Genomic DNA, 13918 nt, shown 5'->3' with positions numbered 1-13918 from the left:
TATTTCCAAGCGCAATGAAATATAAGAAGTTGGATTACTAATTGATGTTTAATAGTGAGATTTGAACTACGTGTAGGGGGCATTAATTGAGGAAAACGATGATGGATCATATACTGTAGTTAACAAATTAGTCATTCTGGGCAGACTACAGTCGAAGCTCTCTTAACGGACACTCTCGTAAGCGGACAGCTCTTTTTGTTTGAAACCCTGTTTTACGCTCCCATAGAAACTCTGTATTTTTACATTCTCGTAAGCGGACATTCCCATCTGAAGCGGCCGCGGACACTTTCGGAGATTACGACTTTAATAGACTTTTTCTTTGTTTTTAAGCTGCCGTAAGCGGACATCCCAAAGAAAATCCTTTTAACAAACTCTGTATCTTGTTTTCATCAATCATTTTCACACCGCCGTTCGTCACAATGATTTTACAGTAATTACAGTTCCATATTTCAGTGTTTGTTTTGGCGTCATCCACGTCCGTCCGGTTACTGTTAGCTGGGCAAGCTCCCGTAAGCGGCCATCTATCCCCTACACTTCTAGTGGCCGCTTACGAGAATGGTTCTCGTAAGCGGCCAGCTCCAGTTACGGACACTTTTTCCGCGTCCCGAGGGTGTCCGCTTACGAGAGCTTCGACTGTATCTTGAAACAAGACAAAATTTTTCTCTGATTGTCGAAAGTAATTCGCGTTTGCTTTGGTTTTTCATTACCACGCTTTGCGATTGGTCTAAAAATATACTCGCGCCACTTTTTCAACCAATCAGAAGTAAATCAAAACCAGTCATGTGTTTAATTCGAGATTTGATTGGTTCGCTGAATTGTCTGTATCCTTTATGATTGGCCAGAGTGATTACTTGTTTTGGTTTTGCGACACTTGAATATCACTCTAAATATAAAAGCAATAATCACTATACTATGCAGTTCGATACTTTATTATTGGTTCAACGGAATGAATCACATCCCAAGTCATTCAATTTCAACACTCCTTTGTGGTTTTATACTTTAAATAAACCACAATTTTTTTAGGTAAAGCAATAAACCATAGAAACGCCTGGCCTGTTGCTGAAATAGAACGCGAGTCTTTTCAAAAAGTATAGTTAGAGTTGAAATGGGCCAGATAAACTATTTTAGCATATGTAGGAAACTAGCGCTAGCAGAATCTTTCAATGTAATATGAGCGTATCACTACATTTGTGATTCTTGTTGTAGCAGTGTCCTTAAAAAAAATTTAGCTCTAAAATCAAGTAGTTTGTTCCCTTGTTCCCAGCGATTAAAAGTTGCTTACATTGAGAAGGAAAGTAAGGTAACCTTAAACTTATAAATCAATGAGCTTAAAATGATTAAGATGTGAATTGGTTATGTGGCTCCCCTTGTCTCTGTGAACAGCACGACTAAATCTGTTTACCTTATTTGTTTTCGTTTTCATTTTGTAACCATGCATTTGCAAGCTGAGGGCAAAGTGCTAATAAATGTTTGTTACTTTTTGATTTTCGATCAACACCTGACTTCTCCTCACAATATCAATACATTGTCAAGCAGACAGGTGACGAGAATAGAGACAATCATCAACCAACGTCCCGTCCACACTAACACGTTTTCGTTGATGCGTTTCTGCCTATCGTCCATGCTGGTACGACCGAAACGCGGCGTTTTCGAAAGCCTCCGTTTTCGCCTCCCATAATGATAGGTTACGATGTTTTCAAATGTTTTAACTCTAAGCTGAACTGTGTAAAAACGATGAGCTTTTTCGGCCGTATCAGTGTGGACAATTGGTATGAACACCACCAGTTTCTCACATCCAACGTTCAAGATGTGTATGGCAATTAGGAAGGAGATTTGGAATTTGGAGTTTTACACAAAAATGGTTCATTAAAGCAGCATTACCCAACTTAACAAAGATATGTGTTTCCTTTTATTGCACCAAACAAGAGCCGAAAGGGGACGAGGGGATATCAGATGGTTAATGGACGATTTTAGAAACATGAGCACTGAGATAAACTGCTTTTAACCTATAAGTACTCTCAGATATGCTAGCCAGTATATTTATTTGGTGATGCGTATTATTTTGTTTTCATGTTAGTTATTTTATCCTTCCCCTTTATTTTGACATTTTCGTTACGTTTTGCAGATACGCATCGGCTCATTTCATTCCGAATGAAAAGAAGCAGATTATCTGAAGAGGACGCGGAATTTTCTTTTCAAATTCTGAATACACCCATTTGTTGAAATATGATGAATTTGTTGGGTTTGACTAATTGCCTTTTACGAAAAATGTCGCAAATGTTTGAGAAAAATCTCGAATAATCCCAGATGTTTTCCTTAAACAGCTGCAAAGTTTCTCAAAGTCTGTAACTCATTACTTGTGCAAAAAAAATCAAAGCCTAATCAATCGAGAGTTTTATACGCGATTATTATAAGGGCTGACCAATAAAAAGAGTAACTGTTGAGTTAAAATTTTAACAACCCGTATTTACCCATATGGTGAACTGTAAATAGTTAAAATGTTTTATAAATCATATTTACTAATTTATAAATTTAGAACCAAAGTGTAGAACGCCTTGGTTTTTATATTTAATCAAAGAAATTTTAGTTAACTAATTGAAATCTTAACTTAATTAAATTATTCGCTTAACAATTGTCGCCTTTTAAAAGAGCCCGAAAATTATCCCCTTTAAGAAAAAACTATAGGGTGCGTGCATTTCTACATTCGCAAGTTTATATTCTAATGTTACAGCCGCTTAATGGTCTTCGGTGTTTTCAGCTGGGTTTGGCTAATTGCTTTTTGCGACAAATGTCGCAATTGTTTTGAGAAAAAAAATTCGAATAATCACAGATGGTTTACTTCAAGAGCTGCAAATTTTATCAAAATTTGCGATGGACTGGGGGGTACTCCCTATATTAGACTACCGGGGAAGCTCCGCCCTAAAGGGGTCCCTTTTTCAGGCTGTAGGTATATGAAAGGGTGGGTATCTCACGAGTTGGAATATAGTAAAGGATAGGTAAATCTGTCATTTAGGTATTTATAAAGGGCCTATCAAAATGTCTCAAACAGACCAACTAAATAGTTGATTCACTTAAGTATTTCAAGGTGTTATTCACGTGAAAAATTAAGAAAAGAGATGCAGCAACTCTTCTGTAGGTATGTAAAAGGTGTGCCTTTTCTGCCAAAAATGGTATATGATAGCTGGGTAAAAAAGGCTCAGAGCCGAGACTATCCGTATAAAAAAAAAATTGAGTAGGAGGGGCGGGGCGATGGATTCGACACGTCAACTAAGACTCTTGCTAAACAAGCCTGACCAATCGAGACTTTTATACGCAATTATTCTATGTGCCGACCAATAGAAAGAGTTACCGTGGAAAATTTTAACAAGCCGTGTTTACCGATATCGTATAAACTGTAAATAGTTAAATTGTTTAATAAATCATATTTACTAATTTATAAATTGGGTTTAGTATTAGAACCAAGGTGTCGAACGCTTAACTTAACTGATTAAAATCTTAACGAAAACAGTTCGCTTAACATTTGTCGCCTTTTAAAAGTGCCCGAAAATTATCATCTTTAAGAGAAATCAGGGTGCGTGCATTTCGACATTTGCGAGCTCGAGTTTCTATTCTAATCATGCAGCCGCCTAATAGCGTTCAGTGATTTCAGCTGCAAAAACCTGATAGCTGCAAGAAAATAGCTACACTGCACATGCAATAAATTCTTAGTGATTCGATATTTCTTAGCTATTAGGCATTAGCCTTTGGTGAAGGGTGTTCCTCAAAACACACTCAGCGACATTAACAGTATAAACTGGTAAGTAAAAAGGTGAGTTTGATGTGTTTTTATCGTCCTGTCTTTTCATTCCAGCAGTTGGATATATAAGCTCAAACGTTTGGCATAAAATTTTAACTACTTGTGGGCCTTGCCGTCTCTTTAAAAAGAATATGCTATTTGAAAGTTCGGGCAAGATTTAATGTCAAATAAAATTTGGTTCTGTATCTGGCTCACGGTATAACTGCATACCCACAGTGAACTGTAAAATTTTGGGAGAATATCGCCGCACGATTATTAGTTTTCAAATTTTAAAAAATTCGAACAAAATTTAACTTGAAATTTCTTGTTAAGAAGAATTAAATCCTTTAAAGCAGTTATCCAAGTTCATTTTTTAAGGCATTGTGCTTTTTTCTTTACCGATAGGAGTAATATAACTCAGTACGAACAGAGAGACACAGTGGGCAAACTCGCTGTTCCTTTGCCCCGCACAAACTATCTAAAAAACAGTTTTAGTTACCAAGGTGCGGTGCTTTGGAACAGCTTACCACCTGATTTGCGGCAAGCACAAACTCTCAATGGTTTTCGAATTGGTTGCCGAAATCATTTTTCTTACTCACGAACTAGCTTTTTACTTTTTATAGCACACGGCATTCATGTAAAGCAGAGTTATGTTAGTATAGATTAGTACTGTTTAGTTTTTAGTATTGTATTTATTACCATTAGTATTTTATAATTGTATTTCTGATGAATTTACCGTGTTTAAATAAAGTTACTACCTACCTACCTTCTCTTCCCTCCAGATCAGAACCGAGTACAGATATGTTGGCCAAATTTATTATCATCGCCATCACCGTGGAAGTTCTCTTATCCCAGAATGAAGCTATGGCAAAATGTGTGAGCGTTCCATGTCCTCAATGGGTGAAACTCAACAGGTCTCCAGTTTGCTTCGGTGCTCGAGGGAACCAGTACGGAAGTTTCACTACCTTCAATCGAAACATCTTCGTGAGCTCGTTCATGTTCGTGCATCGCTCGGGAACGGTATCGTGTGCTAAAAGCGAGGAAGCAAACTACAGCTACTGGGGATGTTATCCCAACCCAAACCTTTCTACTATCCTAACAGACCAGCAAAACAGCATAATGGCTCCAGCTGCCTCAAAAGTCGACAGTGCCGGATGGTACAATCTAGCTGGCTACAACTCCACCTCGTCTATCCTTGTGTTCTGTGCTCCCAAGAAACCTCACTGTGTCCTCGCTAACAGCGAGCTGCGCCTGTGGTATGGAGAGGACTTACGTGATCACACCGAGAGCGACAACGCTGGTAAAACATGCGCAGACGTGTATGGTCTTTTGGCTTAACTAGCAACCGACACAAAATAAGCTGGTTCTATCAAGAAACCTCGATGAAAAATGTAGAGAGAAAATATTGTTAAGAGAAACAACATTACTGTAGTCATTTAAATGAAGACAATAAAATAACCTAAAACGTGGTAAAAAAAAAAAAGTTGTACTACTCCATTGCCTTTTCCAAAAGTGCTTCCCCCCTCACAAATATGCTCCAGGATTCTTTAAACTTTCTTCGATCACCTCGCCATTTCTTCGTTTTAATTCGCGAGGCCGTTTGGCTTGATTTCGAGTCGTTTTTTGAGCCCTAGCTTGCGTAGCAGGCGTCTGTGTAGTTTTTAGCGCGTTTAAAAGAGTGCGCGATCGCGAGAAGGCCATACGCGCGCTTGAAACTACGGTTATATGTGAGCCCACGTTCCTCATCCCGTATGCACAGACGAGGCCATAGGAGACGGGTTTTAAAAATAATCCTTCAATCTATGCATTAATAAGTCCTATTGCAATCAGGCATAAAAACGTATTTGCTTGGAAATAATTATCGAGTTTAATAAACATAATTCGTAAAAAGAAAACATTGAGACATCGTAATTTCTTTTTCCTTACAAATCGGCAATGCACATTCGTTTCCCTTTCGTAAAGCGACACTAAAACTGTTTCACTAAAATCGAAATTGGGAATTCCTCCCCTTCTCCCCCGCCCTGCGCACTCGGGAGGCCAAAATTAAATACCGTAAATGATCTAATAAACGCCCGCTCTCAAATAAACGCCTCGTATCTATAAACGCCTCCCAGGAGGTGCAAAGTTTATGTTAGACGCCCCTCTCTAATAAACTCCCCGTGTCTAATAGACGCCCCCTCCAAGAATCTCCTTAAAAACCAAGGCAACGCTCCATAGAGTAAAATCACATAATTTATTTAGTTTCTTGCTTGATTCAAACATTCAAGAGGCCAACGATACCAACATGGTTGACCCTGATGTCGAAGAAAACAGCGATATCGAACTATAAAAGATATCTCCAAGCTTTGCATTAGCGCAGAATAAATTAGACTCCTACTCACAAACTCTGTTATCTGTTTTACTGCGCGGCGGCAAACTTCGTGTCTTATTTGTTTTGTAGACGTTGTTTCAGTTAATGTGAAATAAACGCCCCTCTCTAATGAACGCCTCATATTTATTAAACGCCCCATGAGGAACTTTTCCTCCCCAAACCCCTGTCCTTCGCCGAAAGGGCGAAAAATTGAGTTTAAATTTTCGATTCGTATTTGCGATCCGTGAATAGTTTACTTTAAAAAAAGGAATAAAAATAAGCGAAAATCGAACACAGACAAGCAGAAGTCAGTTAGAGATAACTGAAAGGTGAACGCTCTGTGTTTTTACAGAAACTGCATCGGTCAAAGTTTTGCTCTGGCCGAGATCAAAACTGCATTTGCACTGATTCTTCTCAAGTAAGTGTTAGTTATTCAGCATGTTTGTTTGTTTGTTTTAATTTTTTGTTCACAAACAGGGTTCAGTAATCCATCATTAGTGACAAAAATCATCGTTTCTTTTTTTCCCGCCAAGCAACAGCCGAAAGCGAACGGATATGGATATGCTAGTCAGCATATTAAATTGGCGGTGCGTATTATTTTGTTTCCCTATGTAGACGTTATTTTATCCTTCTCCCCTCTTCATTTTGAAATGTTGGCTACGTTTTACAGATACACATCGGCAACTCAAATTTCATTCCGAATGAAAGACGCAGATTATCTGTAGAGGTGGTGCAATTTTCTTTTCAAATTCTGAATTTTCTCTTTGCACTTGACGTGTAACCAAAGGGATTATCTTAAGAAGTTTACACAAACAACCATTGACAACCCATGTGTTAAGATATAATGAACTTGTTGGTTTTGGCTAATTGCTTTCTGCGACAAACGTCGCAAATGTCTGAGAAAAAATTCGAATAATCACAGATGGTTCATTACAACAGCTGTGAATTTTCTCAAAATATGCGATGGAACCGGGGGTGGCTACTCTCCATGTTGGACAATACGGGAAGCTCTACCCCTAAAGGGGTACCTTTTTCAGGCTGTAAGTACAAAAACATATAGGGATTTCATTAATTAGAGCACAAAAAAAGGTAGAGAAAACTAACTTTAGGGTATTTAAAAAAGCCAATCAAAATGTCTCATTTTTTGTTTAAGGTATACGAAAGAGTACCATTCCTGCCGAAAATGGTATATGAAAGGGTAAGGGATTGGACCTCAGAACGGAGCCTCTCCATATTTAAAAAAAAAAATTTTGAGTGTCCCCCCCACCCCCCCGTCAACTAAAACTTTTGCCAAAAATCATTATTTGTACAAAATATCAATAGCCTAAACAATCGAGAGTTATCTACGCAATTATTCCAAGGGCCCACCAATAAAAAAGAGTTACCGTGGAAAATTTTAAAAATCCTTATTTACCCATTCGTTAACTGTAATTAGTTAAATTGTTTTAAAAATCATATTTACTAATTTATAAAATGGGTTTAGTATTAGAACCAAGATGTTGAACGCCTTCGTTTTTGTATTCAATCAAAGAAAATTACTTAATAACTGATTAAAATCTTAACTTAAATTACTCCCTCAACATTTGCCTCTTAGAGGCGAAAAAGTTAAAAGTTTTAAGGAGAAACTATGGGTTGCGTGCATTTCTACATTCGCGAGTTTCTAATGATGCAGCCTCTTAATGGTCTTAAGTGGCTGTCCAGCTAACAGCGGTCTGGCGACTTTCGGGTCGCGAGTAAACCTTCCCTTTATTTTTTGTGACTGAAAAGGACTTAATGTGAAATGATTAAAATCGATCTAATTTTTTCCAGAAACTTTTTCTGTGCTTCGCTACAGGACAAAACGTATTTTACTATCTGAGAGCGTTTTTCAGGGTTATTCGATGACGGAAATTCGGCGATTTTAAAAGCCGCGTTTCTTCGAAACGGATAAATATCGCTAAATTTTAAATAGTACATTACATTAAGCCGCATTTACCTTGTCTTATCAAGGAAAATCGAATTATTTGACGTAAAACTAAATTAACTTAATTAAATCAAAGACAACGCGGTTTGCGGTATGTTTTCTCGCATGACAGATTCCTCAAAAGTAAAAGCTAAAATCTCCAAAGCGGTACAAAAATCACAGGTAAAATGCACTTCACAGCAAAGATCTAACCCTATTCTAATTGAAAATAAATTAAAAGGTCCGGGTATCGTTCTACTTTGGACGCGAACAAACGGTGGTGGACAAAACACTGACCCCCAGTCCATGGACTACCCCCATGGACTACCCAAATGGACTACCTAAAATGGACTACCCCTTAAAGTACTATTCCGAGTGTGTACTACTTACTGAGCTGTTGTTATACGCACATAATTTGCACTTACTTCGGTTACTTTCGACAACTCTAGCTGCCATTTTGAATGAATTACACTATACATCTGCTGACCTCAAAAAGCGAAGACTCATGCCCAGACCCCAGGGGGGGTACTCCGGGATCAAAGTGACGGGGATGATCGAATGGAGGAAAAACTCAGGACCCAAAAAAATCCCTAAGTCTCCCGACATTACCCAAAAAAATCCCTGGACCAAAAAAAAAAACGCCCAAAAAAATCCCTAGTCAAATTACCCCTAAATTGCCAAGGCCGCGCCAAGGCACTTTAGTTTGATTTTAATACCCCCCAAAAATCCCCTATTTAAATCAAGTCACCCAAAAAAATACGTGCCAAATTCTCCTACCGAAAAAAATCCCGGAATCGAAAATTTCGACCCCAAAAAAATCCTTCGCACATCCCCGTCACTTGGATCCCGGAGTACCCCCCCTGGGGCCCAGACTCAGCACTATTTTTTCCTCAGGATCTGTCTGCCTACCGGTTCTGTTCTCCTCCCTGCACTGCCAAAGTTATTCATTCAAAAATTTTCTCTGGCCACCAAATGTTTAAGATTCGTCTCAAGCAACTATCTGATACTATCAAAAAAGTTTGGATCTTCTGTAGTGCAGTGCAGTGCCTGTTTTGTCTGTCTCTATGAGTCCAAAGATTGATTGCTTGATTTGAGTCTACACTTTCGTGATCAGCGGATGTTCATTTAGTATAATATATTCAAAATGGCGGCTAGAGGGATACGTACGGCTTGAAAATAAACAAGGTAAGACGTAAGTGCAAATTATGTGTGTATAACAACAGCTCAGTAAGTGGTACACACTCGGAATAGTACTTTAAGGGTAGTCCATTTTTTAGGGGTAGTCCATTTTAGGTAGTCCATTTGGGTAGTCCATGGGGGTAGTCCATGGACTGGGGGTCAGTGTTTTGTCCACCACCCGAACAAACGTTTTTAAGAGCTCATTTTGGCAATATTTACATTAGATTGCTCGTTTGACGGTTTATGCCCAGCGCATGTGATTAGATAGAAATATTTTATCCAGCAGCTCAGAGTCTTGCTGTACATCCTCGAAAAACGATTACTTTTGGTTTTTATGGCCGTTTTAGTTTGTATAAATAAAAGCGGCTGAAATGCCATTAATAGGAATCGTTCGTCCGCTCGCACAATATGCAAATTTTGCTCATTTCCAACAGGTTGTCGATTTCAGCAAAGTCAAAATTATCTCAAAGATTAAAACTTACTTTTTCTCAAACGTTGTCCTTCTCGAGTTTAGACACTCGGCAACTGGAGGCCTTTACCTTATTCTGACATAAAACAAACTCAAAGTGAAGGTATCATTTTCCTTTGCACGCGAACAAGTGGTTAATTAGGAGCTTCTTGGTCAATATTTATACTCGTTCGACGGTGACACGTTATGTCCAACGCAAACTGTATGACTGAATAGATTTATTTCTTAACATCTCAGATTCATTTTATGCCTCTTCAGAATAACAAGCATGTTTTCTTCTAAGCCTTTGTCAGTTTCTAAACAAAACACTAAAGCGAAAAAAAGCCAAAAATTCTTGATCTATCTTATTTACAGCGGGCTGTCGATTTCAGCTTTGTTTGTTTACATCGCAAAAACTTCCCTACTCAATTATAGTCCAACCTTATCGCATCACCTGGACGAAATTAATCAAGTATTTAAATTAATCTCGCATTACCCGTGAAAACATCATTGACAATCCGTATATCAATGGCTTTCTCTTAGTAACGGGTGGACCGTTGATAAGCGTTGCGGAGGGAAGTGGGGGAGGGGAGGGAAAGTGGACAAATACCCAAATAAATATCCAGATGCGCTTTTGATTTTTGGAACAAATATCGAGCTCTTAGAAAAAGTTACCGTGCAAGGGCCGGAGATTTAAAAAAATCCTCCAGGGAAGAAACGATAAAGAAAAATATCAAGAAATGAATTTTACATCAAAATATCAAATTCATGCAACTCCCTCTCCGTTTCAACAGTAATGTTATGGTCCACCCGTATGAACATGGCAAACACCACACTACTTGTAGCTAAAACTAATTAATTAACAGAAATTACTCGGTACTTGAGCTCACCTACAATCACAAAAACGATCCTACTGCTGTTTTCGTGACATGCGTTTTACACAATAATTCCACCTTGCTCCTGGTTTATGCATTTTGTAACTTTTTTTTCTTTTATTGTTAAAACATCAAATTTAATAAACTGTTATCTTTAACAACGACTCCAAATGAGAACATGACCGCGTGCACAACTTTTCCCCCTTGCTCATTTACAACTTTCGGTAAACAAAGCTTACAGGGCACATACTTCCCAAGGTTCTTGTTAAGTTATAAATTGCGATTTATTCGACTGGTGCTTGGAAACTTTTTCCACAGCATACTCAAAAGACGTGAAATGCCCGGCCATAAAGTTATAAGATCAAAGTTCTGGACAACCCCCGCCCGGCAATGCGATGGAGCTTTTGCCCTTTTGTCGCACCCTGCTATTCAGTGGTTGCGCGGCAGCAGCTGCATTCTTTCACCATGTCTGTGATTTTGTTTACAAGGGTAGCCTTTGTATCTTTAGTTTTGAATGGCAGTTCAAAATGATCGCAGATGGCTTTCAGTGTTTTCACATTGAATTTTGAGAGCCCTTAGCTTCTTGTTTGGTCTGCTCGCATATATCATAGCCATCGTACATCATAGGATGCATTACACCCACGTTGTTGAAAATATCCTCGACCTCTTTGTCCCGACGTTTATCATTCAGAAATGATACTTCTTCTTGCAAAAGCAGATCCCCTTCTTCAGCTGGTTTTTCAACCACCCCCTCATACAGCCATTTCCACTCGTTTTTTACTCTTTCCTTGTGACTCTTTCGGCAGCCGGTTGCACAAGGCTGAAACAGAAGCATGTTGTAGAACGTTTTTGACTGATCTTTTTAACATACAAACGGACCTGCGGAAGAATGGGCGAAGCGCACGTGCAACGCCTTATCGGTGAAAAATAGGCGTGTCGGTAAGAAAGTCCACTCTAACCGGGGCATGGGCCCGGGTAGGGGCCAGTTATATTTAAATTTTTTCACATGTTTTTTTACCTAGTTTTCTTTTTCTTTATTTTTCTCAAGTTAAATGATTTCTGAAATTCTGGTTCTTCTGAAATTTCAAACAATATAAAGTATTTTAAGGAAAAAAGTAAAAAACAGTTAAACAATAAAAGAGGAAAATGTAATAACAGTGTATGAAGTGCACGACCCCAACCCGGCCTCGGCCCCGGCACCGACCTTCTCGGCTTTTTATCGATCACAGGAAAGGTTTCGGGTTTTGTAGAATACAGAGCTTATCTTATTTGTTAATAATCATAAATGGGTAATTTTAAATTGATGCTGGGTTGTCAGAACGAATTTAACGGACAGAATGATTCCAGTTGAATTGATTTCTCCAGTTTCGTGACCGTTTGATAATTTAATTAGTTGTTCTTTTTTCAGTTGAATGAAAACATGGGCTTTGAAAATCTTTTCTTTTAAATTTTATCACAGAGAATTCCAGTCCATTTATTGTTTCCAGCTTGGTTCAAGGGTACACAAAAAAGAAAAAACAAAAGAAATCAAATGGAGTTAAAAGTTTGGTAAATTAAATTAAGAGAGTTTTAATTTTGGCAACAGATAGCATTTCTCTATGGGAAAATGCAAAAAAACGGGGAATACTTCCCTCCCAGCTGCATGGATGAGGTAGGTGCATGATAAACTGAAACTATAGTCCGGTTTGAGCTATAAAAAGAATGAACAAAAACCGACGCAAAATCGAAAACATTGAAAAGTGTCAAATACACTGAGTTAATTAAGCGCAGGTAATTTTCAAAACGCATAAAACTTCCTTAATCCTTTATATAGAATTTGGTTAAATAAGACAATGATGCGTGATATGAAGTATATTATCCCAGTATTGTGTGAATGTCATTAGAGAAGACAGAAAAAAGAATGGACAAAATGTTGTTTCTTGCTATTACTTACGTGATCCAACAGGAATAGCAACGTCAAAAACTTCCATCACTTCTCGAGCAATTTTCACAGTCACGACTCTGTCACTTTTAACACTTTTCTGCTTGCCCTAGTGATCGGGATAATGGCATGCTGTGCGGCCAGTTTGATTTCTCCAGTCTTTGCCAAGGTTCGCGCGATGTCTTGGGCACACAAACATATATTCAACTTGTTGGGCAGTTTTACTAAAAATAGCCAGCCCGTAGTAAAATAAGTTCGCTTTCTGAAATGTCTTCTTTTGTTAAATGATATCTCCTCAGGTGAGCCGTAATATCACTTTTGCATTCACTTAGAGGCACCAAATTGCTCTCTCCTTTAAATTCTCCACATCCAATTTCATTCTTCGCCGACATGAAACATGTCGTTGAAGACGCCATGTCTCGCACTCTCGGGTACATTGCGTGATAACAACTCATCAACATTGCAATTGACATCATTACATTGGGAAGAGAACTTATTAATAAAAAAAAACAAAGTTAAAATCTGTCTGTTTAACGAGCCTCCAGTTGCCTGTGTCAAAACGCAAGAATGACTAATGTTTAAGAAGAAAGAGTTTTAATCTTTGAAATTTTGACTTGCTGAAATCAACAACCCGTTATAAATAAGCAAAAATTTGCATATTGTGCGAGCGGACGAACGATTCCTATTTATGGCATTTCAGCCGTTTTTATTTATACAAACTAAAACGGCCATAAAAACCAAAAGTACTCGTTTTTCGAGGATGTACAGCAAGACTCTGAGCTGCTGGATAAAATATTTCTATCTAATCACATGCGCTGGGCATAAACCGTCAAACGAGCAATCTAATGTAAATATTGCCAAAATGAGCTCTTAAAAACGTTTGTTCGCGTCCAAAGTAGAACGATACCCGGACCTTTTAATTTATTTTCTATTAGAATAGGGTTAGATCTTTGCTGTGAAGTGCATTTTACCCGTGATTTTTGTACCGCTTTGGAGATTTTAGCTTTTACTTTTGAGGAATCTGTCGTGCGAGAAAACATACCGCAAACCGCGTTGTCTTTGATTTAATTAAGCTAATTTAATTTTTCATCAAATAATTCGATATTCCTTGATAAGACAAGGTAAATGCGGCTTAATGTAATGTACTATTTAAAATTTAGCGATATTTATCCGTTTCGAAGAAACACGGCTTTTAAAATCGCCGAATTTCCGCCATCGAATAACCCTGAAAACCGCTCTCAGATAGTAAAATACGTTTTGTCCTGTAGCGAAGCACAGAAAAAGTTTCTGGAAAAAATTAGATCGATTTTAATCATTTTACATTAAGTCCTTTTCTGTCACAAAAAATAAAGGGAAGGTTTACTCGCGACCCGAAAGTCGCCAGACCGCTGTTAGCTGGACAGCCACTTAAGTGTTTTCAGCTGCAAA

General features: G+C 38.2%; 1 protein-coding gene across 2 annotated transcripts; it reads left to right on the top strand.

Moving 5' to 3' along the window:
- The first annotated feature begins 3591 nt into the window (after positions 1-3591).
- Positions 3592-5240, top strand: LOC144631864 (uncharacterized). Of its 2 annotated transcripts, none has more exons than XM_078490448.1 (2): positions 3592-3796; positions 4558-5240. In XM_078490448.1, the coding sequence occupies exon 2, from the start codon at positions 4577-4579 to the stop codon at positions 5111-5113; it is 537 nt and encodes a 178-aa protein (XP_078346574.1). In that variant the 5' UTR covers positions 3592-3796; positions 4558-4576; the 3' UTR covers positions 5114-5240. The 2 variants fall into 2 exon arrangements, with proteins under 2 accessions (XP_078346574.1, XP_078346575.1); XM_078490449.1 differs by having other exon boundaries at positions 3592-3808.
- The last annotated feature ends 8678 nt before the right edge of the window (positions 5241-13918 follow it).

This window comes from Oculina patagonica, chromosome 12, assembly GCF_052425735.1.
Source record: "Oculina patagonica isolate OP01 chromosome 12, crgOcupat, whole genome shotgun sequence".
NCBI classification, from domain to species: domain Eukaryota; kingdom Metazoa; phylum Cnidaria; class Anthozoa; order Scleractinia; family Oculinidae; genus Oculina; species Oculina patagonica.
The sequence above is the reverse complement of the archived record's forward strand: the minus strand, read 5'-3'. Positions and strand labels throughout refer to the sequence as shown.

Excerpts from the sequence above, each read along its gene's own strand:
- LOC144631864 (XM_078490448.1), top strand. The coding sequence starts at position 4,577 with ATGTTGGCCAAATTTATTATCATCGCCATCACCGTGGAAGTTCTCTTA.